The sequence below is a fragment of the Chroicocephalus ridibundus genome, chromosome 1 (genome assembly GCF_963924245.1).
Source record: "Chroicocephalus ridibundus chromosome 1, bChrRid1.1, whole genome shotgun sequence".
NCBI lineage: Eukaryota > Metazoa > Chordata > Aves > Charadriiformes > Laridae > Chroicocephalus > Chroicocephalus ridibundus.
This window is the reverse complement of record NC_086284.1, coordinates 165,183,191-165,208,150: the sequence shown is the minus strand read 5'-3', so window position 1 is coordinate 165,208,150 and position 24,960 is coordinate 165,183,191. Positions and strand designations below refer to the sequence as shown.

Here is a 24,960-nt window from a genome sequence, read left to right as displayed (position 1 = left end):
TGCCAGCCCAGAGAGCTACAACCCAGTGCTTGTTTCCAGAGGACTAGTCATGAGAGACTGAAATTGTTCCTTACAAGATTCTTCCTGTAGCAGTTTTGCATTACTTGCTATTTAATGCGTATGTGTTTTAGGGGAGAGTTTTTCTTTTTTTTTGTGCTCAGGGATTGTTTTCTTCTTGCTTTTGTTCTTCTGTATGCAAGAGTTTTCTTGGACTACTTGTAACATCAGCTGAGCTGCTGCAGTTGACTTTCCTGACCATTTGCTATGGTCAGGGAAATGTCACTTAAAGTTCATGTGCTGCCTCTTACTGACGGCAGAGGTAGGCAGGAAGGGGACAGTAAAGAATTACTGTCGTGCCTGCACATTCCGGTGGTAGAGAGCTTTTGAAGGCTCAAGAGGAGGTCTGCTTCGCTTGTCTCCAGAGCAGATTTTTATACTGATTTATATATTGTGTGGTATCTTTGCTGAAGCGTACCTGAACTTTTGTTTCACTTTTCTGTGGTACGCATGCAATGAAAGAAATACATGTTTAAGTTCAAGCACGTGCATATTCACAAGCAATTAATGCAATTTGAAATGAGTACGTCCCAGTGTTATTTGTTACTTGCTTTTCATCGAAGTGTGATGGTCAGACTGCCCAGGAACTGATGTCTCAGCTAGCCAGTGAAGTTTTTTCTATTATTTTTGCAGTTACTGCAAAACCGTATCTCTGTCTCTACTTTGGTTTATCCCAAAGTGCAATCAGTGCACTCCCATTTCATAGCTTGCGTAACTTTCTCTGCTTATTTCTCTCCATAACCAGATTGTATGAAACTGTCTTTAATCTGAACAGGAACTATTTGCCTCATCGTTGTAGGGGTCTGTATACTCACTCGCTATGGTTAGTTTCCAGTTACTGTTAATTTATTCTACAAATTATTCTTCATTCACTTCTGTAGTCTGAATCGCATCTATGCTCTGGTGTGTTCAGAATTCATGAATATGGACTAAATTCTACTTTTTTACCCCATTGATAGGAACCTGGAGGGACTCTGTCTATATTTCACAGAACATGTGTCTGTCTTAATGCTTTGTCTTCGGCTACTCCATTTTATTCTGTAGGAAAGAGTTTAGAAGCCTACAGATGCATTAGGAGTAGTTTCTTACATTGCATTTACGCAAGGACTTTTATTTTTCAGTAGTCTTTTGAGATTTCATTATGAAGTTGCATTTGAGAAATAGTTATCGGTCATAAGTGGAAAATGAGTATACTATATTTCATAGGACTTAGATGCAATACTTTGGAGTTCCTAACTGTACAAGTTCAGATTTCTGTCTCCAAAAGGCTTGCAACTTATCTTTAAAGCTGAAGGTTTTTAACTTTGCTGTTTAGCTAGATGGCAATTTAGAAACTTCACTGTGCAGTTTTAAATATGAGTATTTCAGAAATATGAAAAGAAATTACTATGTTCCCTTCAGCTAGTTCTGAATACAAGCCACAATGTGATTGTTTTAAAAAATAAGCTACTCTGGGGATTCGGGAAAACCATGAGGAGCTAGTGACACTTACTACAGCTGAGTTAGAACTAATGTCACCCTCTTTCTCTGGTTTTACTGTGGGACGTGAGCTTTGTGTGCTCCAGAGGAGCCAGGCAGAGTGAGAGATTCCTCCAGGGTTAGTACGGTCCTGGACAGCAGAGGATCCGTTTCTCAAAACATGATCTGTTTTGGCTCTGGTTTTATACTGGGCCCAAGGGGGCGAGGAGGTCTGTTATATGGAGAGCTGCTGTTAATTCCTCAAGTCTTGATTTTCTGTCAACAGGCAGATGTACTTTCCTGTCCGAGTGTTCCTGTTCTCACGATAGTTTCTTTTATATAGAGCAGTATATGTGTCCTGTGGACCTGCAGAATTTGCAACCAGCCCTTGCATGTACACAAAACACAGGTGCAGAGTAAGGAAAGACTTGCAGCTTCCTTTGACATTAAAAGGTAGTAAAGAGGATTTACAGTTCATTAAGATCCTCCTCCATCCTTCCAACACTTTCATGTATCTCTTCAATGTTTCAGTGCCATTCCCTTACTTAAGGGTCCTGGATATCGTACTCTATGTTGAAGCTTATAAAAGGCATTTACTGCGGGGCTGGTTTTGACTCATGTTCTTGGACCCAACTTTGTGAACGGTGGTTAGTGCAACTAGAAGTGTAGCCCATATTACTTTCTTCAGTAGCCCACAAAAAGTCCAGGTCAGCTCCTGTAGCTCCTGTGCTGTCAAACGGGATATGTCAATTCACATCACTTTATACCAGCTGGAGATCTGGTCCAGTGTGTTGAAAGATGCAGGAGGCAGTTGCCGCGGGGTATTTGTTGACTTAGTTGGCCTGAAGGGACGTGCAGTGAGAGAACTTCCATCATTCTAATTGATTCCCTAAATGTTTTTCTCTCAACAGCTCTGAAAAGTCCAGCTGCATTTCATGAACAGAGAAGGAGTTTGGAGCGGGCCAGGGTAAGATGCAATGTGCTCTTTAATGTTTTGGGGAAGTCAGGAGTTGTATGGTGTTGTGGGCATCCTGTAGCTGTTAGTGAGATGCAGAAGGAAATCGTTCATATTCTGGATGTAATACAGCACTATGCAGTCAGAGATGTATTGGATGGGATGTTCTTCAGCTTGTATGTGGTGGTGGTTAACCCTCCGTGAACTAGGCGTGCCTAAAAGCCAGTGAATATGGTGCCTGGATTTCCCCTGGAGTCTTCTTTTTAGAAGTCGCTGATATTCTTCTTCCCCACTGTCCATACACTTTACGTTTTTATTTTTATAGTGTCTTTTTTGTCCTTAGACGCTCCTATCGTGTGGAGCTCAGCTCCACCTTTGAGGAAAGTGTATGGTTCTCTGTTACCTGCACGTGCACTTGTTTATGTAGGACATTAGAAATTGAAAATTTAGTAGAGAGAATCCCCCACAAAATCTTGTAACATGAAATGGCAGAGACTTCTGGCTCTATAGAAAGAGGAAGCCAGATGTCACACTTCGTGCGGCACCTTTGCTAACTGGGGGGTTTCTTGATGATTTCTGTTCCTCAAAAGGCCTCTAGGGATATTTTTTTTTCTGATTAGCCTGCAAGGGAATAAAACCTGTTATGACTGCTAGGCTAAGTTTTGTTTTAAAAGCGAAAGCAACAGAAGTAAAAAATAACAGCTGTAAGAGAGTGTTAGCACTTTAAGCTCTGTGGAAGGCTTGTAACAGTGGACTTCTCATTAAGTCCGGTGTCCCAACAGCTTTTGTTTTTTCCTCCTCTTATTTCCTAAAACCTTCTTATTAAGTCAATATTTTTGGTGTGGGCAATTGAGCAAGTATGGTGTAGTTTTCTGATTGACTTTAATATTTGTTTTCTCTGAAGGCCTGTTCTGATGGCCAGTACCTACCAGTCTGTTACCCACTGTTCCCAGATACCCGTTTCTGGGCTGTGTAACGGGTAACGTGCTCAGCCTGGACAGGGTTGTCTCTGTACATTGCTCTGTAGTGCATTCTCCAAAGACAGAGCTGAAAGCAATTCTGGAAACTAAATGAGTCTCGTCATGGCATTTAGATTCTGCCTGACAAGGGAGCGCATGGAGTCTTTAGTATGCCCAAACCACAAGTCAACCCTGAATGTCAGCAGTATATGAAAGTTTTTGCTGTGAACAATGGAACCAGTGCATATATCTTTAATGTAAAAAGAAATGTCTTGAATTTCACCCTGACTCAAGTTAATTGTGTTGCATAAAAGGGGAAAAAAGGGCTGTAGCTCTTGAGGAAGTCCTTCCCAGTTTCTGTTCTGTGGGGCAGCAGTGCACCCTTATACTGAGGCAATGTACAGTAGAAGGTCATCTTTAGAATAAGCTTATTTTCTGGGTGCTCTGGGACAGAAGATGTGCCCCTTCTCTGTTCTGTGTTTATTTACATCTTAGTAACAACTAAAGATGGTTGTCTTTCTTGTTTGTGCTGTCCAAGATTACCTCACTCCTGTGTCTGATCAACTGAAATTGGTTCTTGCTTGTCTGTTTTTGCTGCAGACAGAGGACTATCTGAAACGGAAAATCCGGTCCCGGCCAGAGAGATCAGAGCTGGTTAGGATGCACATTCTGGAAGGTATGGCACATGCTAAACAGGAAAACATCAGCCAGAAACTTTATTGTAACTACTTATTTAACTGCTTTCTATTTTGTTGCTGACCCCCACGTCTTTCTTTCAATTAGAAGCAGGCAGACGATCATGCCTGTTGCATGATTTCTTGGGAGGGATTCAACTCTGCTTGCATGGACATTCTCAGAAGAATCTGTTATGTGAATTCAAAATTGTGCAGTTTTGGGTAGCTGAGAGCAATGGCATGGAATGACTGTGATTGTTCTTCTACTAAGGGAAGACATTGTATCCAAGAGGGAGCGAGGCAGATTTGATCTAATTAGTAAGCACCTCAGTTTCAGAGAGGGAGTACTGTGCGGCTGCTGACTACCACATCTTTGGACTCAACTGAAAGGGAAAAGATGAAGGAGAATTGGATGACAGCAGTTTGAGAACAGTGAATTTGTCCTCTTCTAGACTTACAAGGACTACTGTAGTTATCTTTATAATGAAACTATACATAATATCTTCGAAGAGCTTAGTTATCTATTGTTATCTGCAAATATTTTTCTGTACAGTTATCTACTGTTAGCTGCAGTTACCTTTCTGAATAGAGGTAAAGTACTGCTGAAGTGCATAAGTTGACCATTGCTGGATTGATGCCATTTTATTTACTTTCCCCTGAACAGAGACCTCAGCTGAACCCTCCTTGCAAGCTAAGCAGCTGAAGCTAAAGAGAGCCAGACTGGCAGATGACCTCAATGAGAAGATAGCGCAGAGGCCAGGTCCCATGGAGCTGGTGGAGAAGAACATCTTGCCTGTGGAATCGAGCCTGAAGGAAGCCATTATAGGTAAGGCCCGAGGAGGATCTATGTTGAGGGCATTTCCCACAGGTGGCTGTGGTTTGTTATCAGTCCACCTGCCCGTCTAAGGGAGCGCAGCCCCATGGTTGCTCTTGTTTTGCTGTGTCAGAATCACAGACACTCATCCCCAAGGATTCTAAAAAGCAGAACTCCCTCTGTCCCAGATAGACATTAAATTATAGGGAGTATTCACATCCCAGAATAATGTGAAAGCAATTGCATACCCTAAAGACTTGAAAGACTGTTGAAGATTGCATTCCCTAGATTCTCTCCTTAAAAATCTCTCTCATGATAACATGTCAGCAACCTTGGTCAGGGAGAACCCACTGACTTACTCAGATCAGGGAGAGGAGACAGAATATAAACAGGTGTGATGAAACAAAAGCTGTCTGTGAACTTAAAAACTTCAGACGATTCAACTCCTTTAAAAATAAACCAGAACAGATGTAAATCATGCCAGTGCCATTCCAAGGGCTGAAAGGAATGCTGAGGAATAGCCTTCCCACTGCCTCAGCAGTGCTTTGCCCGTCTCCCCAGACTGAGCGATCTGTGTATGTCTGTGGTTATTCATCCCCTCAAACATGCACAGCTACTTTAAAGACAAATGGGACACAACTGTGAGCAGGATGGAGTATTTTTCATGAAAAAGGAAAAGGACAGCGTTGTGGGAGAGCCTGCCTTCACTATTGCACAAGAAGTGGTTGAGGAAGAGGAAAAATGAACTTGTGAACTGGACCATTAGAGATGTGGCTTCCTTTTGACTTTGACATCTCTTTGGATTTCTGTTGCTTTTATGTTAGGTGCAAATTATAGTATTTTCCTGCTTACCAGGATTAGTTTGAGATAATGTAGTCTAAACAACATTAGTGCATTATGGATGTACACTCAAGTGAACTTTATCTACTGGACATGTAGATAGACAGAAATGCTACTAGCGGTCAGGGCCACCACTTAATCCCTAGCCCTTGTTGCTTGTAAAACCAGAGGACAATTTGGGATTGTGTGTTGAAGAGGCTTTCTACCTTCCACCACATAGAATGAACACCAAAGAAACCATCACTCAACCTTATACTGTCTAACCTTCTTCTTTGTTGACAAATCGTAGTCAAATAAGCCGTGCCACATATCTGGGTTTGGGCAGAGTTAAGTAGCTCTTTTCTTCCTGAGATCTTCTAGGAAGAAGATCTTTCTGATCTTGTCTGGCTAAGAAGCAAGGGAAATGATTCACCCTAGTCTGCATCGTTTTATTCTGCTGATAGCAGAGATGAATGTGAACACTCTAAACGGATCCAGTTTGGGCTCTGTTCTCTCATTTTTACTTGGTGCTTTAAGCACAACTCAGACATAACTCTCTCCATGCCTTCATTATCTTTGTGAAACATCTAGTGTCAAGTCAAATAATTTTTTATTCCCCTTTAAAGACCACAGTTGATGTTTGTGTTTCTAGTTGGACAGGTGAACTACCCAAAGGTTGCAGACAATTCCTCCTTTGATGAGGACAGCAGTGATGCCCTCTCCCCAGAGCAGCCAGCCAGCCATGAGTCTCAGGGGTCTGTCCCATCGCCGATGGACTCCCGGATTTGTGAGCCTCTCCCTAGCACCACTGGCACATCACTAGCTCAGGTGAGAATGTGGTGGCCTCCTGCAGTGCCCTGGAGCTTCACAGCTACTGCTGATTTGTGGCAGAGGATCCAAAAAAGGGAGACTGAGGGATCCTTGAAGAGTATAGCCTGTGAGATTTCACACGGGGTCTGTGTGTTGTTGGTGAAGTCCTCTGTTCATTCAGAAGCTCCTGTAGTGGTGCCGTGTGGGGAAGGGGCGTAATCATTACTTGGTGATACAGCCTGTGTTGGTGTGCGACTGATTCTGGCAGGCAAAGCTGGGAGATACCCATGAGGGGTCTTGGTTCCTTTTCTGCCCTAAGAAGTTGTGCTGCTTCTCAGGGGCAACTGAAGCAGTGGGTTAAAGGAGTCTAATTAATGACTTGAAACCTACGCTGCTTTCCTGTAAGCACTTGCTGCTCTCTTCCTGCACTCACTTAAACTGTTTCCCTCCTCATATGTGTATTCATTATGCTGTTTTCTGTCCCTGCAGGGTACATCCCAATTGCAGATTAGCGCAGACTCCAGTGAAACACTTTTCCTACCTGAACAGCCACCCCCGCCTCTACCACCTCCGCCTCTTCTGCCTCCTAGTCTTACCAATGGAGCGGCTCTTACTGCTGCCAAGCCCCCACCAACACTCATTAAGGTACTGTTTTGGCTGGTTTCTTCATTGTTGAAGGAAGATAAGATGGTTACTCTGAAGAAGGTTTGGAGTTGGGAGTATTGTGTTAACAGATGCAAAGGAAGGAAAACTTATTTCTCACTACTGTCTGACTCTAGTTGTAACATATTTAATAGTTTTTTCTGTTCCATGACATATTTACCTTCTGTAAAATGGGTCCTGGATACGAAATGTTTTGAAACAGTTGACATTATCCATAATTAGGGTCAGTGTGTCTGCACTGGATGAGCAAGCGACCTGGTGTGCTGGGAAAGATGACCTGCGTTATGCTGCAGCGTAAGCTGCTGTGGGTGCTGTGACTATACTGTTGCCTGAGTAAGACAAGCATGGAAAGACCCTGAGGTCAATTCTGGAGAATTTTGAAATGAAAATCCCAGCGTGCGTTCTGGTTTACATGGGGTGTTATCTTATTTCAGTGTTTTCATTCTTATTTGCTTCCTCCTTTTCTTCCAAATAGCAAAGCCAGCCCAAGTCTGCTAGTGAGAAATCTCAGCGCAGTAAAAAAGCCAAGGAGTTGAAGCCGAAAGTCAAGAAACTTAAATATCATCAGTATATTCCCCCGGACCAAAAGCAGGACAAGGGAGCTCCTCCCATGGATTCATCCTATGCCAAAATACTGCAGCAGCAGCAGCTCTTTCTCCAGCTTCAGATCCTCAGCCAGCAGCAGCAGCAGCACTACAACTATCAGACCATCCTGCCAGCTCCACCAAAGTACGGGTCCTAAATGGCAGCTCTCTCCTAGGAAGCATTTGCTTCCCCAGTACTGTTGTTAGAGACATTGTGCTCTGGGTGTGTGGTGTGGCAGTTGGGTGTGTAACGCACTCGATCTCGTTACGTTACACTGAGCCACAAAAAGGGCTGGTGTCAGATGAATCGGACAAAAGCAGCTGAAGTGAGTTGGTTGGCAGGGTAAGGGGCAGGGATACAGTCAAAGGCACTGGTGTGCTTTAGTGTCTAGGGTGGCACTAATGACCCAGATGTTTCTGAACATGGTTGTTGACACCGAGGGCCTCCGGTGCCTTTCCACCTTGGTTTTGATGCCTTTGTTTTTTCTTTCCCTGCAGGCCTCCAGGAGAGCAGCAGAGTGGTGCCAGCGCCCCTGCTGTACGCAATCTCTCTGCCACAGTCAGCAGCACATCCTCAGTATCCTCGGGTTCCAGTGGACTCATGCGACAAAACAGTAATGCTGCAGTGGGCAAGCCTGGCCCTCTCCCTGCCAACCTAGATGAGATGAAGGTAAATGTCCTGTGAAGCTGCACAGACCTTTTTTTTGCCATTGTCAGTGGAGGGGGCAGTACTGAACAACGTTGCTGCCCCAAAGCAGGGCTGAGGAGTTAGTCATGACAGTTGGCGTTGCTACCCTGCAGTCTGTACCTGAGGGACAGGTTGTTGGCCTGCAGGAGGGTCAGTTTAGTCCTTTGCCCCATGGTTATGGTAGCTGTTAATAGAGAATGTATGTTCTCTTAATGTTGCCCTCTTTTTTTCCCCTGTATCAGGTAGCAGAGCTGAAGCAAGAGCTGAAGTTGAGGGCCTTACCTGTCTCGGGCACAAAGACGGGTCTGATTGAGCGTCTCAGAGCTTATCAAGAGCAGAACGGTGCAGCCAGCCAAACAACCCCCACTCCCAAGCCCAACACAGCAGCTGTTATCCCAAAAGCTGCCGAAGTGGTGGTAGCCTTCCCAGCTGCCAGGCTGAGCACAGGGCCAGCCTTGGTCACCACTGGCATTGCACCAGCAGAAGTAGTTGTGGCCACAGTCACCGGTGGTGGCGTGATGAAGTTTGGCAGCACAGGCTCGACTCCTCCTGTCTCTCCAACTCCTTCTGAGCGCTCGCAAATGAGCACAGGGGACGAGAACTCGGCCACCGGAGACACCTTTGGAGAGATGGTGACTTCACCCCTGACCCAGCTCACCTTGCAGGCGTCTCCAGTGCAGTTCCTGGTGAAGGAAGAAAGCTCCAAGTCTGCCTCCTGCAGCATAAATGCGGCACCCAGGTCGGAGCGGTGCAGCACTGGTAACAGCAGAGATGCAGAAGTTAGGGACAAGGACCAGATGCTGCAGGAGAAGGACAAGCAGATCGAGGAACTCACTCGCATGCTGAAGCAGAAGCAGCAGCTGGTTGAGATGCTTAGACTACAGCTAGAGCAGGAGAAGCGCTCTCAGCAGTCCCTACCGGCCCCAGTGGCTGCAGGAGAAGGAACAGCCGTTGCCTCCAACCCAGTAGCGTTAGGCACCCAGGTCAAAAGTGAAAACGGTTTCCTGAGCTGCCAGTTTGCAAATCAATCCAGTGGCCAAACAGACCAATTCAGCCCTGCACCAACAGCTAGCCAAATGGACACTTCGAATCCAAGCCCAGTGCCAAAGAAAGCCGTGATGGTGAAGCAGGAGGTGCCAGCCGCGGAAGCAGAGCCGCCGTGCCAGTCCCACAGCCCGCGGCTTTTCCTTGGCCAGCAAGGGAGCGCCCTGAGCGACCTCATCAAGGGCACCCCTCCCCCCACCCTCATCACCGACTCCACAGGGACCCACATCGTCCTCACCGTGACCAAGCAGAGCACCGAGAGGCAGGGCCTCTCGCCCCAGGGGAAGGCAGGGAGTAGCTGCCCGGCCTTGCAGGTAGGCAAGGGTTAGATCACATCCCTGCTGCAGGCAGTTGGGTTCCTCTCTCTCCCTCTTCCCACTCCTGTGGTTCAGGTTGCCACAGGATGACTTAACGTGGTGGAAATTCAATGCAGTAAATACTAAAATGGCTGAGTTGCTTGCTGCGATGGCTGGTAGATCGTGGCTTTGTAAAACAGAGCAGTGTAAGCAGATCTTCAGCAAAAAGACTGGAATTTGACAATGAGGAACTGTGTACAGCAATGCATGATTGACTGTGTGCATCACAGGCTGTTCAGCATTCTTCCAAACACATGCTTCTGCTTTTTGTCAGGCAGGATCTCAGGCTTGGAGGACAGGGGTTTGTTGCCACATTTCACTACTTTTTGAAACAACAATTATGCCTCCAGTATTAAAAAAAGCAGGGTTTATTACATCTCTTGTCCTTTATTAGAGAGATTGTAGTCTGAGTGATAGATAGGTCACCTTGTCTACCAAGAGCTGAAATCAGAACCTGGAAGCAGACTTTTTGCTTTTTGACTGCTCTTTGTTTTAACACGTGTCAGTATTTCAGTGTTAATGGAGTCTTTCATCAGAGATGATCTACTATTCCTCTGTTGGCATCAGCTCAGCACTTAACAGAAGTGTTCTGAGTATTTCTTCCAGGAAGGCATAAATACGCCCAGGTTTCATGACATAAGTCAAACCCTGGCATCTTCCATGGCATCAGAGAAGATTTCCATTCTCTGCTGCTACATTTCTTGCATGTTCTGCAGAGCAAGTGGCAGTGTCTGCCATTAGGGACGAGCACTGAGCAGGCTGCATTTGCTGTGTAGCAGGTGAGATGCCAGTCAGCTGTCTATCAGCATCCAGTGTCACGCTTGATACCCCAGGGTGTCTCACCTGAACTCCAGCCAGTGCTCCAGAAGGGCACAGGTCCCGTGTCAGGTCTACCAGCCCTCAAGAGATGTCATGGATAGCCCAGGGATTTAGACTGGTACAGCCTCCTCTTTTAGGACTCTGAATCCCATCCCTGTTTAATTTCTCTGCTTGGTGAAACAGAACGATTGACTGAATTTCCTAAAGAATAAAGAGTGGGGAAGAACAAACTTCATAAATCCTTTAAGAAACACAAGCCTTGCTCTATGTTGTGTCTGGGGACTAACTTCTCACGGATGCCCTTTTCTTTCCAGAGAGTACAATCATCACCCTCTAAAACTTCCAGCCAACCTCCGTGTCAGCTACCTGCAAGCACCCCTCAGCAGCCCACGCAGCAGCAGAAGCAGCAGCCCATGCCGCAGCAGAAGCAGCAGCAGCAGCCCCTGCAGCAGCAGCCACCCAGAGGACTAAACCAATCTGTCAGAAAGGTAGCTCGCTGCCTGCTCACTTTTCTTCCTTGTTTTTCTTTGCCTGCTGCTGGGATTTGTAGCAGCAGTGGGAAGGGGACACACGTGCACAATCCTGGTCAGAGACCATCAACACAGCAACTGAGATCTCACAGCAGCTTCTGCCACAGCTTCCAGCTGCGTGGAGTGTTTGGTTTCTCAGCTTGAATGCGGCAGCAGGAGGGGTGCCTGGCCATTGCCTCTCCATTCCCCTGCCTCCTGCTGCACTAGCTGTGATGGAGAGCGCATCAAGCGTGAGGTTTCAGGAGCTCTAGGTGTCCATGAGGTCTTCCCCTGTGGGCTCGCTTGGAAGTGATGTGAAGGCTCTGTAGCAAAGAGCTCTGGGCTAAACCCCGACAATTTACCAGCTTCTGCCCTTTGGGCCCACATCGGGGCAGAATACCAGCTGGTGTTTTAAACAAGCATTCTCTAACAATTAAAAACAAGGAGAAGCCAGAGTGGGCAGCCTTGGTTTTCAGTGGTGTCCCCGATTCTTGGAGTGCTACTCAACTGAAAAGGTGGTTACTGCGTGGGGAGAGAGTGTGGTGGCAGCGTGTCTGCTACTGAAGGTGGTGTATGAGCTCTGAGAGGGGCAAAAGGATGTGACCTTTTGCCCTCTGGTACTAATGAACATGTTGTGATTTCCGTTCTTGTGCCTTGAGCGTACCTGTCAGCCATCTCTGTGTGAAGTGAAATGATGGGTCAGGAAAGAGAGCACCTCTGGCTTTACTGCTTCTCCAGGCGATGGCTGTAACGAGGCTCTGCTCCGCATCTCCTCCCTTTCTAGCCCACGTCAGGGATGACTTAGCTCTCTCTCTAACGTGTAATTAAGATAAGATACAGAAAGATGATGAAGAGTTTTTAGAGCTTGGAGATCCCTCTGAGTCAGATCCCGGAAAGGATATGAAGACAAGAATCATTTCTAGTGTAGTCGGAGTGGGTTGTCCACTTTGTAAAAGGTCAGTACCTTGGTTTGCTTTGGGACCTTTGAGGAAATGCAGAAGGTAAAATGAAGGCACCTTTTCCCTCAGACTCCTTGACCTTCTGTGCTGTGGAGGCATCTGTAGTGACTCTCGTAATTAATCCTTTTGCCTCCCTGTAGGATCACAAGCCAGGTCTGCAGGTGGTCACAGGGCAGTTGCCCCACACCATATTGTCTTTCTCAGCACCTCCAAACTTGCAGCCCTTCTTCCCCAATTGTTTCCACAAATGATCCTTGAAAACTGGTGCTCCTGGCAAAGCCAGCCCACGCAGTGTGTCCAAAAAGGTACCCTCCCAGCACATCCCAGTGGCCTGTGCCACAGTGCCAGTTTCCATCCCCTCTCAGGAAGAGAGGAGACCCCAGAGCAGCTCTGACGGCTGGGGCCTGGTGTCGCTCCTTTACCTGCAGGTCACAGAACAGACGAACAGCTTTCCAGGGAAAACAGGATGGGGAAGAACATCAACACGTACAAGTGTTAGAACTGGCATTCAGCTACTGCCCGGGGATCACTGCTCCAGGGCAGCAAGCTTCGGTGGGGATCATGCACAATTGCTGAAGAGGGCAAAGACCTGATCCACGTTTTAATTTTTCTTATGGGCAGTTGTGTGCTGATTCATCTGGTAAAGCTGAGTCACTAGCACCACTTCCTGCAACACTTGGGGTTTCCTTTGGAGGTCTCTGGTGCTGCCGAATGCTCTGGTGCTCTCCGCCCACCATCAGGCTGTGAAACTCGGTGCTAGGGAAGCGTGGTTGTGTCCCCAAAACAGGCACTGCAGAGGGAGGTGGGTAAAAGATAGGTCCTGGATAACTGCGCAGAGTAGGCTGAACACAACACGGGAAGTGCCCTCTCTCGCCGAAGAGCTAGAGGAATCCCCCACTTGGACAGATGAGGCTCTCCCCATCCAGGAGCAGCCCGGGGGCGGTTTGTGGTGTGGTTGCTTTAGCGTTAGAAAAATCAGCAAAAGATTTCCAGCTGTGAGTTGGAGGGGAAATCTGTCTTCCTCCCCTGCAGCCGGGGCAGAGTGCACAGTGTACGCAGAAGCAGCCAGGCTGCTGGGAGCGGAGCACTGCAGACCTCTGTGCAGCGCGCACCGAGGTGGGGTGACGGTCTCTCAAAGCAGCTGTGAGACAGGAGTTGATGTGGACTTTCCCCTGATCGCCCCTTCTGCCTTCATTCTAAACAGCCCTCATCGCAGCCCGGCTCTCCTGCTGCCCCTTCCCCATCCCAGATGGACCTGGAGCAGCAAAAGCATACATCGCTTTTTGGAACTCCTCCACCTCCTCTCCCTGTTCCCTCGGTCCCCATGAAAGAGCCACCAGGTTATGAAGAGGCCATGAAGCAACAGCCAAAGGCCCAGGTGAGAGCAGTTCTTCTCCATGGTTTCCTTGGAGAGCAGGTGAAAAGTTTTCATTGTAAATCTGTTTAGATTCCTGATCTGGGCCAGTAACAGAGAATGGAGACACATTTGCACCTTCCTAGCTGAATTCCTTATGGAGGGTTTGGGGCAGGCTCTAAACCACGGGTAGAGATCCCAAATCGCTCACTGCCTGGTGAGTGTTAGTACTCAGTTAGGACAGCTGCAGGCTGTCCCTTCCCATCCGGTAACAGCCTGGGGTTATGGAGGGTTCTGGTACCCGTGCCTCCGAATGCTCATTCTTGCTAGATAACAGCTCCATCCTTGGGGTGAGGGAGCAGCCAAGGGTGGAAGCTCCCCTGGTAAATAGGAAGCTAATCCTGCACTCGCTCTCCCCAGGAGAACGGCTGTTCCAGCCAGCAGATGGACGACCTGTTTGACATTCTCATCGAAAGCGGAGGTAAGGAGACAAAGCCAGCGTTTCTCATAGTCTTTGGGTTTGAGCCTGGGGATTGTAGAGCACTGAGGGGAGAGTCTGCCATGGCCGAGATCTGTGCTTCTGTGTCCCTGCCAGTGCCTTTAGCATTGGCAGTGGTCATTGAGGCACCGAGGGAGATGTCAGTCAGGTATTAGAATCATAGAATCATAGAATCTTCATGGTTGGAAAGGACCTTTGAGATCATCAAGTCCAACCACACACACACACACAGAGCGACAAAAAAAAAAACCCACCCCAAAAAAACCCAACCTACAATCTCTGCCACTAGAGCATGCCCTGAAGTGCCAAATCTACACGTTTCTTACACACCTCTAGGGATGGTGACTCAGCCACCTCCCTGGGCAGGCTGTTCCAGTGCCTGACCACTCTCTCAGTAAAGTAATTCTTCCTAATATCTAATCTAAACCTCCCCTGCCGCAAATGATGCAAATGATGGAATATGATGCAAAGCTTCGTGGTGGCTCTGCTGCATCAGCTCTGGGCACGTCTCTTCTGCGCTACTGGACAGAGCTTGAATTCCCCAGAGGCGGGCTGAAAACTCCGCATAGCAAGCCATGCGTGGGCACAGGATGGGCTTCCTTATCCCAGTTGGTGGTCAGTGGTGGCTCAGTCTGGGGGGTCCCTGGTGCTCTGGTGGGTGGGGGAGACCCTTCTGGTGTTCAGCCAACCTTCTCACCCCGGCCTGCCTGTTTGTTTTCTGTGCAGAGATTTCTGCTGACTTCAAGGATCAGTCGTCCCCAGCTGGGAAAGAACCACCCGTGGCCCCAGCCTGCTCCCCACCGCCCAGCAGCCACCAATCCTCAGAGCTGGCGGTGCCAGTGTCCTTGGGGCAGCCTGTGCCCGTGGGCCGGCTGGAGGACTTCCTGGAGAGCAGCACCGGCCTCCCACTGCTGACAGCAGGCCACGATGGGCCGGAGCCCCTGTCCCTGATTGATGACCTCCACAGTGAGATGCTGAGCAGCTCGGCCATCCTGGACCACCCGCCTTCACCTATGGACACCTCGGAATTGCACTTTGCTCACGAGCCGTCCGGGGGCATAGCCCTGGATCTGGCTGAGGCTAACTTGGACAGCATGGACTGGCTGGAGCTGCCAGGGGGGCCTGTCATGAGCCTGGCTCCCCTTAGCACTGCGGCTCCCAGCCTCTTTTCCACAGACTTCCTTGATGGACACGATCTGCAGCTGCACTGGGATTCTTGCTTGTAACTCTGTGAGCAGAGACTGAAGGGAATGGGAGTGGGAGGGCACGGGCATGTGGGGGGAAGAGGCCAGTCAACCAAAAAAAAAAGGAAATGAGCTCCTAGTATTTGTACTCCTCCCCCAAGAGTGTCCTTCCTGCACGAAGCCGGCAGTGGTGGCAAAGGCAAACACGCTGCTTGAGCAGGCAGCGGGCCAGGCCAGGGAGAACGGCTCCTGGGGGGAAGGAAGAGGCCACAGGATCTCTGGGGCTGGTGGCCTCCTGCCCCCTCAGTGCAGCCTCACCCAGCTCAGGTGTGAGAATGGAGCCAGCAGCCCCTCTTCCTCCCAGCAGGAGCCGCGATGGCAGCGCGTGGGTCACGGTGCTGCCGGGCACGTGTTCCCTCACGCCTGGCAGCAGGAGATAGCATGACTGGGCCTGAGCCGGTTCCAGAAGCAGCACCCCACACTTTGCTGGGATTGGCAAATAAACGGGGTTGTGTTCCCCCCCCCAGCACCTTTGGTTTAACGGTTGCAGAAGGGGATTCTACCTCTGGAGAAGGACACAAAGGCAGGAGCGCTGGCTGGGGGCCCGGAACAGCTGCCCTCTGCCCCCACCTGCCGTCTGTCGGGGAGGGTCTGGTCTGCCGCAGGGCTGGGAGGAGCTGGGCAGAACAGGCACCTTTTCCAAGCGTAGCCAAAGGGAACAAGGGTTCCCCACCAACCTGGTAACATTTAAGCTGGTTTCCCAAATATTGCTGAGCTTGGCAGAGGGCAAGTTGCCTGCTTGCTTCACTCACTTTGGGCTGCAAAACAGATTTTTAAGGTGCTAAAAAATCCAGGTTCCTTTTCTGTTAAAAATCTATCCTTTGCTGCCCCACACCTCTGGCTGGGCCTAGAGTCTGGCCTTCAGGCACACCCCCTCTCGTCACCCCAGCATCCCCAGCACCTGCGACACCCCCCCCTGGTGAGCAGGGCAGTCAGCCTTTTGGGCTGTCCTGGGGCGCGGGCGAGGGGCACAGCGAGCAACAAGCAACATATCATTAGGGGCCACGTGCAATCTGTCTCCTGCCGTCAGCTGTGCTGGTGCCTCCCTGCAGCAGGTGCCCCCGTGGAAAGAAGCAGCTGGGGCTGTCAGAGCTGACAGGCCAAGGGAGGGGAAGCCGCACTGCAAACCGGGCTGGGGGTGGCACAACGCAGGCCCTTGCTCGGTGGTGTGACCGTGAGGGCCCTGTTCTGGGGAGAAGGGGGAGCCTGAAAGCAAGCGATGGGCAGTACCCGCAGCCCCTCCCCCCAGAGCCATGGCAATGCTGTTCCTTGTGCGGGGTTTTGCGTTGGAAACGCAGGCCTGTGGCTCACTCTCGTGTGCTGTTACTCCCATCACACTTAAATTCCTGTGTGTGTTAGTAGGAACTCGCCACCATATTTACCAGGTGAGACATAGCCCAGCTGTGCCCCACGCGGCCGCCTCGCCGCACGGCCACCCCTGCTTCGGCCCTCGGCTGGGTCCGGGCTGCCAGGGCTGAGGGAGGCAGCGGCTTTGGAAACCAAACGGCCTGAAGTGCTGACCCTGCTGAGGCAATGGCAGGATGAACTGCCATCCTGGTAACAGCTCCTCAAGGATGCTGTTCCCCCTTTCCCAGTGCTGCCGCCTGGGGAGGGTGGGCACGTGCTGCTCCCCTGCCCCGTGGGTACCCGGCGCTCTTCTCAGGGGGAGGCCTCGCTGCGGGGCTGCGGGTACGGCAGGGCAGGGGAACGCCAGCCCCCACGGCGACATGCTGGCAGCCGCTGAACTGGCAGCTGGGTGGGGTCACGCCCGTTCTGCAGCTGGGAGAAACTCCTGCTTTCCTGAGCCCTATTTGCTTAACTGCACGGGGAGCCACTTTCTTCATCATTTGCGGGGGGAGCCTGCTGGCAGCTTCCTTCCTTTCTGCCCCCCCTCCCAGTTGTAAGCAGGTCAGAGCCTCTTATCTGCCACCCTCAGTGTCCGGGTTGGAGAGGACACCCCCCCATTCCCCACCCCCCCGCCTGCTTCCTGTTGCCCAAGCTACAGGGTCATGTCCTAAAAATCAGAGTAACTGGGACTGGTGGACGTTCCCTTCGCCTCCCTGAGCCCTCCCTCGCTTCCCTCCTGGTGCAGCCCTGCTCCATTTTGGTGGTTGTGGCAGGCACGCTAGGAGCAGCTTTGGCTCCCCCCAGGGCAGCTGCCCAGCCGTGGGACCAGGTGGGCACAGGGGGCAAGAGGTTTCTTAGGAGGAAAGCATGTGGGGGTTGGGAGGATCTTTCAAATGCTAAGGGAAAAAAAAGGTTGAGGCTGCCTGTTTGTTAAGCAAAATCAGCTGCTTTTAACCCACAGTGAGCAGTAGCCCCCCCGCAACACACCCTCCAAACCAGCTGTGTGATGTCTTTTGTACAAATAATTGCAAAGCTGCAACCAGTAAATAAAGAATGAAATTATCGAAGTGCAATGAGCTCCTAGAGGAAGGTGGGAGCACTCCACCTGCAGTCCTGGCCTGCCCCATCCCTGGTTCCTCACCCTGGGCCAGGCACCCCGGTCTTTGTTGGCAGAGAGCTGCCCATCCCTGTTACTGATGTAGCCCTTCCCCGGGGGCTGCTGGTGAAAGGCTGAGCTCACAGCTGCTCCCTTCCACCTTCAGTGGTGAAACTTCGTAGGAATTTAATTAACATTGAATTTGCCCAATGTACTTGAAATTGGCGGATGGGCTCAAGAGCCCTCAGGGAGCCCAGACAATACAGAACCACGAGCCTGTCACCTCCTGAGAGCCCAGCTAACCCTGAGCCCCTCTGCACAAGGGGCTTGGGCCAGGAGAGCGAGTGAGAACCCTGTGCCCGGGGACAGAGGGTGCCTCATCCCAGGAAATATTAGAAAGTCATTTCCCCAAGCAGTGCCCAGAGCAGGCTTGCCCAGATCTCTGCTTTCTTACTATTATTTGTTTGAATAATAGTTCAATAGTTCTTTGTCGGAAGAGGTATTCCCCGGATGTACATTTTTGCACCCCTTGGGAAAAACAAAGTCTGATGTTCTGCCTCTACCTTGAATGTAATCCTGAATCTTTCTGCTGTAACCACTACTTGTTTGTAACGTGTATTTGACTAGCACGCACTCTCCCTGCCACTATGCAGCAAACGGCGAGGGCTGATCAGCACCGTCTGAGACAGATGGTGTTGGGGCATCGGATCCAGAGCGAGTATTCAACTGGAAAAGGATAAAAGTGACAAGTTATCGGGGGAGAGAATGGACCTTTAAATTGAATTATTTTTTCAGTTACAAATATTTGAAAAAAAAAAAGTATCCATTTTATTAAAAAAATTTCAAACAGCCACATGCTCAAAAACTTCTCTGCTATGCTGGCGGGAGGGCTCGGGGCCACTCTGCCTTTTCCAGCTAAGGGTGGGTGATCCCTCTGCGTCTTTCTCAAACCTGAAAAAAAAAAAGCAGCTTGAGTGGTGGTGCCTCATCCTTCTCAGCTGCAGGGAGATTCCCTCTGTGGATGGAAATTACCCACCCTGCAAGCAGAAGTAGGTCTTAGAGCAGGAGAAGCCCGGGCAGCTTTTACAGCCTCCCCCAGCTCCGCAGGCTGGTCGGGACCCCAGCTGTTACGGTGGTGAGGTGACACTCCAGCTTTCCTCAGCCAGATGCCAAACTGGAATTGCTTTGACTGAAAACGCTCATTTTCACCTCAGTAGGTATGCTGCAGCTTCCACCCTCCCGTGGGCTTGGGCTTCTGCACAGAGTCCTCCCTGGGCCTGTGCCCTGTTACCGTCCTACTTTGCAGAAGAGACTCCACCTGCTTTTTCTGGAGAAGCTTTTTAATGTGCAGACAACACTGTTGTCCGCCACCACCCAGCCCTGTTTTCTGCCAGCCCCTCGCCCTTTGCTTGGGGCCCTCCCCTCGCAGGGTCCCTAAATCCCTTCATTTTGAGTAGTTCCTGTTGGTCAGGGCCTCCTGGGGCTCTGCTGGGCTTCAGGGAGGGCTGATGGCAGAGGGGGCCAGGCACAACTGCTCCTGCCCCAGCCACTGCCCGCCCTCGTGGCCTGGTCCGAGGCAAGGCCAGCGTGAGGAGCCTCCGTGGTGCCAGCGCAGGCTGAGCGGAGACCTGAGCCTGATGCTGGCAGGAGCCAGCGCAGAAACGGGGTCATAATTATCACTTGGCAGAAATTAAGGACTAAATCTAGTCCTGGCCCTGTCAAAAAAACAAAGCCAAAGCCCAGCACTCTCCCAAGATGCAGTTTATTTACAAACCCACCAGATAAAGGAAAGTAAGAATCTAGTGTCATTTCATGAGTAGTTTGTGCTCACAGACAAGCGCTTTCAGTAGAAAGTCACAGACTCCATAACCAGAGCCACCACCACAAAGCAGCAATTCTCCGCTCCCGACCTGCGTCCCCGCTGCCGCCGCAGGGCCAGGAGGACGAGTTAAGTCTCCCTGAGCCAGCTCCAACCTGAACCCCGTCCTGAGCTACAACGGTGCCAAAATATACACAGTAATTTACAGCTTTTTGGTTAACAGTAAAAATAATCTCAAGACTAAAATGACAGCATGAAACATTCTTGTTTAAGGGAGAGGCGGTTTTTGTCTGCTCCCAGAGGAGACAAGGCCCATCCCCGAAGGCTGTTACAGTGGTAACAGGCCGGTGCAGTCGGGCACCTCTTGTCAACACCCCACACGCCAGTGCCGGGGAGGTGGGACGAGGCTGATGCCGGTTCCCCCATCCCAGCCCTGGCTCCAGGTCAGAGGAACTTGCCCAAGCGCTTCAGGGTTTGCCAGCCCTCTCCCAGACAGAGGCGAGCCCTTGGCTGGCACAGGGGGATGTCCTACCCCCGCTCCCCTACAGTGACGAGTCCCTCACCAGCCCCACTTGCACCCGCAGTGCCACCAGCCCTCATGGACCAAAGCCACCCCACAAGGGTTGACTCTTCCCCACAGCTACGGCAGGGGACACGCTCACGCACCCAGGCAGCTGCTGGCCCACAGGGCAGCACGCGAGGGGCTGCGGGCCAGGCTGCTCCCCCCGGCACCGGGGGGGAGGCAGGGCTGAGGCAAGCAGAAGATGGGGTGGCAGAGCTGGGCAAGGCTGGGAGGGGGCACTCGTTTTTTTTGTGGCCAGAACACACTTGTCCCTTTGCAGCATCACCCTCAACCATCACCTCCCTGGGGTCTGCAGCCTCTCTCACTGCTGCCGTCTGTCCCAAGTGGCCTGGCAACCCCCCGAGGGGGATTCTGTCACAGATGCAAGTGGGTGGGGTGGGGGAGGGCAGGGGGTGAGACACGATGGGGGTGGGGGAGAGGAGTGTGCGCCATTGAGAAGGTTCCCCAGGATGGGGCAGGGTGGGGGTCACCCATCAATGTCCCAGCTGAAGAGATGGTGCTTCACGAGCATGTCCTGCACCCCTTCCTTCAGTGGCTTCTTCTCCTTCTCCTGCAGGACGACACAGAGACCCTGGGTCAGTGCACCGCACCCAGAAACGGGGAGGTCGCGTCTGCGGGCAGAGCCCCAGCACGTCGAGGTCTCCAGCCCTCTGCGCTTCCCACCTCGGCGCAGCTGAACCAGGGAGAGGCCCTGCGGTTTGGAGAGCACCGGGGAAGGGAGGGGCCCGCCATTTCCCTCTGCCCCAGCTGGGCAGGGGCAGGCGGCACCCTCTGCCAGCACTGCCACACGGCTCCCTGCGCAGCCTGCCCGGGCAGGGAAAGCGGCCCCATCCACAGCCTCTGGAGCCAGCGCAGGAGGAGGCAGAGGATGGGCCGGAGCACAAAGCTGGGAAAGGGAGGTGGTAAGTGAAGCCCGTGGCTGAAAGAATGAGAGATGCCACCTACTCACCTCCCTCTTTATTGGCAGCTCCCAGTCCTGAGAAAGGCTGAAGGCAAATTTGCAGAGGACTCTGCAATGGAAGAGAATGACGGTAACACACACGCCGCACACCCACCCAGATCACACCCCCAGCCTGTGCCCACAACTGCCGTCCCCAGGCACACAATTCCACCAGCTCCTCCGCCTGCCCTGGCATGCCACTAAGCTTACGAGGATGGAAATCCTTGTTGGTGTTGAAAGGGCAGCACCAGCCACTCATCCCTTGTTTCCCCCTCCTCTTTGGGCTGCGCATCCTGCCAGGCCCAGGCTGGAAAGAGAAACTTGAAGATGTGACTCAAGTGCAACCCCTACAGAGCCTGACACAGCAGCGCAGGGAGGCACGGGCAGCCCCGGGCTCTGCGAGACCGCAGACAGCCGTGGCTGAGGACCGCACGCAGCTGGCAATGGGGGGCTGCGAGTCCTCTCCAGAAAGCACTCCCGCCAGCAGCACCTCAAAGTTTCTGCACCCCTCTCTCTCTGCACCCCTCTCTCTCTCCCTCTCCCTGAAGTGAGAGAGCTGACCTGACCCCATGCGCAAGTACAGCATGGGGATGGCACGCAGAGCGCCATCGCTGGACCTGGCTCTAAACAGGGGCTGTTGGCACAGCCTCAACACAGCCCTGGGACAGAGATGCAGAGCTCAGACCTCCTGGTAACAGCCCCATCCGTCCTTCGGGCTCAGGGTAAACTCCTGCGTGGGGGTCTCCTCCGGCTCCTGCAGCAGGGAGGGAGCTGAGGCCCTCTACAGGAAACTGGCTGGGAGAAATATGGCATGAGCCACTGCTCCTGTTCCCCACGAACCCGGGCCCAGCCATGAACCGGCCCCACTTGGTCCTTTGGCTGTGCTGAACGAGCATTGCCCCTGTGCTGCGAGAAAGCAGCCACGGGACACCGCAGCACAGAGTTGGAGGGGACTCCCTCCCTTTCAGCAGCAGCACAAGAACAGGGCACCCCAAGGTGTGTACACACAGGTCTGCTCCCTGCTACAGACGCTCCCACTGGGGCCGGAGGCAGCCGAGTGGTACGGACAAAAGCCAATTCCCACAGGATGGCAGCAGCAGCAGCAGGGCTGGAGTGGTGGTGGTGGAGGGGTTGTTCTGTGGCTCCCTGGGACTGGATTTGGCTTTGCAGAGCGCAGGAGGGCCAGGAGCACACAGCGGGGATGTGCGCCCTGGGCTCCAAGGGATCTGCTTTGTGCGAGCTCAGTCACGTTCAGCCCCTGACACCACTCCCTTGCTCATCCAGGAGTCATCCAGTGAGTGACTCCTTCCTGGCCAGCAACAGCCAAACCATCTCCCTAGCACATTCCCTGTTCCCTGCTTGGACTCAGGGTGGCTGGCAGAGAACCTGGAGAGCAGAGGGGTGGAAAAGGCAGTCTCTCTCCATCAGAGTAGGTGCAGGGGCACAGCAGGAGGTTGCTGGCAGGCAGAGGCTGCCCACTTGTCACAACAGCTCCCCAGAAGCCAAGCTCTGCTCTTGATCAGGCAGGCACAGCGCATCGCATTAAACTGTCTAGACAGTTGCCGCTGCCTCAGCACACAGAAGGAAATCTCAGCAGCGGGGATGTCTGGGCAGCCCACGCTGCTACTCACTGGAGAGGGTCCAAAGCCAGCCACAGTGAGGGCCACCTCCTGCAGGGAAAGAGGAAATCCACTCCAGACCCTGGCAAGGCCCATGGGGACAGACTCACCTCAGCTCACATTTGATCTGCACCCAGCCGGGACTGCGCAGGAACGACCAGGGATGGAACCACTTCTCCACAGTCTGCAGGCTTGAGCACAGCACCTCTAGCCACAAATGCAGCACCTGCTCGCTGCAGCGATGGGACGGAGGCATGTTACTCGGCTGAAGCCAGGGAAAGAAGCCCCCCATCCCTTTGGAATAGTCTATTCTCAGCCCAAGCCTTGATCCCAGCCCACAGTTCTGTCCCCAGCGGGAACAGGATAACTCAGTAAGCCTGTGGGAGCCACTCCATGCCCTGACAGCTACTTATTCTAGGCAGGAGTCAGGCCAGCGTGATGAATAAGAAAGGAACAGGTCCCGCTCAGTGGCTGCAGTGAGTGGGAGAAAAAGAGCCTTCGGCCTAAGGTAGATTGAAACAACTGCTGCCCTCGAGCCCGCTCCGCCCCCACCCGGGCTCCTCACACCCCCTGCCCTGCCTGAGGGTGTCAGGACCGGACGACTCACTTGAGTCCAACGCAGATGAGGGAACGAAGCTTCACGTCCATCTGTGCATGTGCAGCATCGTGCGTCATGTTCACAGCCTGAACCGCCTGCAGGGTGGAAGAAGTGGTTACCACCTTCTCAGCTCAGCCTCAGGCTGGGCTGGGCACCCATTTCAGCAACACAGTCCAATGCTGCCCTCCCCAGAGCCCCCCACCCTCTCCCAGTGGCACTTACTAGCATCAGAGGAGCCAAGCCTTCCTGATGGCTTTGCTTTCTGCCTTTGCCCAGGCACACCAGGCACCTAATGGCTTCCCATCAGGGAAGCTCTGGGAGACTCTCAAGCATCTCCCTAGAGAAGGGCATCACCCTCCAGCAGCCTCCATGGGAAACTTCCCCACATTAGAAGCTGGGCTCTGGCTGGGCTGGGGGCAGCACTCACCCGGTAAAGCAGCTCCTCTGGAGTGAGGACTTTTCCGTCTTCATCAAGCCTGCAAAGATCACAGCAGAGAACTAGAGCCACCCTGGCTCTAGCCAGGGCCACCCTGGGCAGAAGCAGGCCCTCCCCCCTCCATGCCTCAACAGCTGTCTTCTACTGCTGAGCCCACAGGTGGTCCTGCACCCATAAGAGAGCAAGATACAGTCCCAGAAGCAAACACAGGAGTGCGAGGAAGGGGGAAGAGCCACTGCCAGCCCCAAATCAGCACGGGCACAGCAGCCTGCTGACACCACACCCACAGGAGGATGGGGCAGACCATGACCCTTCCCAAGGTGCAGAGCAGCAGTTTGGTGAGCACGCAGGAGCAAGGCACAGACCCAGCCTCTTGGTGTGAATAAAGCAGCCTCACCTGTAAGTCTTGCAGAGCACAAGGCGAGAATACACAGAGTCAAAGTCCCGTTCCACTTCCCGGCTTGCAGCCTAGTAAGGCAGAGGGACAGTCAGTACACTCTGCCCTACAGCCCCCTCTGGCAACCCTGCCCCACCAAGGGAACTGAGACATCTCACCTCTTCAATGAACAGCCAGGGGTGGCAGGGCCCCCCCAGCAGAGATGGCTTCTTCAATCCATGTTCAAATATGGACTTCAAGGCTGGACACAGTGTCCCTCGCACCAAGTCCGTCACCCCTTCCGTGACTGAGTCATCTCCAGCGATCGAGTACTGAGGAACACGAAGAGCCAGCTCTCAGCATGCAAGTAAGGGGGCAGAGCATGGAGGTGGTTCGCTCACCTACAGCTTCTACAGCTTCTCTTCGAACACCTCCTCCACTCCCAGGTGCCCACCAGCCTCCTTCTCTTAACCCCTTATGCTCTTGCTGACTCTTGCATAAGGCACCATGTTCAGTGCTGCTCCCATAGAATCTTGCTGGGACACCAGGACCTTTGTGCCCAGGTGCTGCCCAGGAGACCACACAGGTGACTTCAGCACCATCCTGGCAGCGTCAAGCATGTAAGAACTGCTGCGGCTTGGTGTGATGCTGACTGAGCCAAGGTAAGAAGGACTTGCATTGAGGGTTTCTGGGACTCTGTAAAGCTGATAGAAGTCAAGGCAAATGGGGGCAGATTGGAAACTCTCAGGTCAGCTGGTACACCACTCCAAGGGATCACCCTGACACGCTGTTAGCATGAAGGATATTCCAAAATCAGGATGAGTGGGATCCTCTCTATTTCCACAGCTGGGAGAAGAACTGCTCAGTAGTGCTGCGTGTGT

The 24,960-nt window shown here is 52.0% G+C and overlaps 2 protein-coding genes across 3 annotated transcripts in view; one reads left to right on the top strand and one right to left on the bottom strand.

Annotated features, from left to right (window-relative positions):
* Window positions 1-18,559, top strand: part of MRTFA (myocardin related transcription factor A) — a 49,721-nt gene extending 31,162 nt beyond the window's left edge. Inside the window, exons 3-14 of the mRNA XM_063322502.1 lie at window positions 2,427-2,482; window positions 4,030-4,105; window positions 4,768-4,929; window positions 6,389-6,564; window positions 7,036-7,191; window positions 7,685-7,938; window positions 8,292-8,463; window positions 8,724-9,839; window positions 11,015-11,188; window positions 13,373-13,546; window positions 13,943-14,003; window positions 14,748-18,559. Coding sequence (XP_063178572.1) covers window positions 2,427-2,482; window positions 4,030-4,105; window positions 4,768-4,929; window positions 6,389-6,564; window positions 7,036-7,191; window positions 7,685-7,938; window positions 8,292-8,463; window positions 8,724-9,839; window positions 11,015-11,188; window positions 13,373-13,546; window positions 13,943-14,003; window positions 14,748-15,247 — 3,077 coding nt within the window. The 3' untranslated portion in view covers window positions 15,248-18,559. The remainder of the gene's footprint in view (window positions 1-2,426; window positions 2,483-4,029; window positions 4,106-4,767; window positions 4,930-6,388; window positions 6,565-7,035; window positions 7,192-7,684; window positions 7,939-8,291; window positions 8,464-8,723; window positions 9,840-11,014; window positions 11,189-13,372; window positions 13,547-13,942; window positions 14,004-14,747) is intronic.
* Window positions 18,560-19,454: 895 nt separating this feature from the next.
* Window positions 19,455-24,960, bottom strand: part of SGSM3 (small G protein signaling modulator 3) — a 31,442-nt gene continuing 25,936 nt past the window's right edge. For both annotated transcript variants that reach the window (XM_063322500.1, XM_063322501.1), the window contains exons 16-22: window positions 24,259-24,411; window positions 24,101-24,171; window positions 23,695-23,743; window positions 23,277-23,362; window positions 22,780-22,902; window positions 21,060-21,120; window positions 19,455-20,660 (exon numbers count right to left, since the gene is read on the bottom strand). In XM_063322500.1, coding sequence (XP_063178570.1) covers window positions 20,577-20,660; window positions 21,060-21,120; window positions 22,780-22,902; window positions 23,277-23,362; window positions 23,695-23,743; window positions 24,101-24,171; window positions 24,259-24,411 — 627 coding nt within the window. In that variant the 3' untranslated portion in view covers window positions 19,455-20,576. The remainder of the gene's footprint in view (window positions 20,661-21,059; window positions 21,121-22,779; window positions 22,903-23,276; window positions 23,363-23,694; window positions 23,744-24,100; window positions 24,172-24,258; window positions 24,412-24,960) is intronic.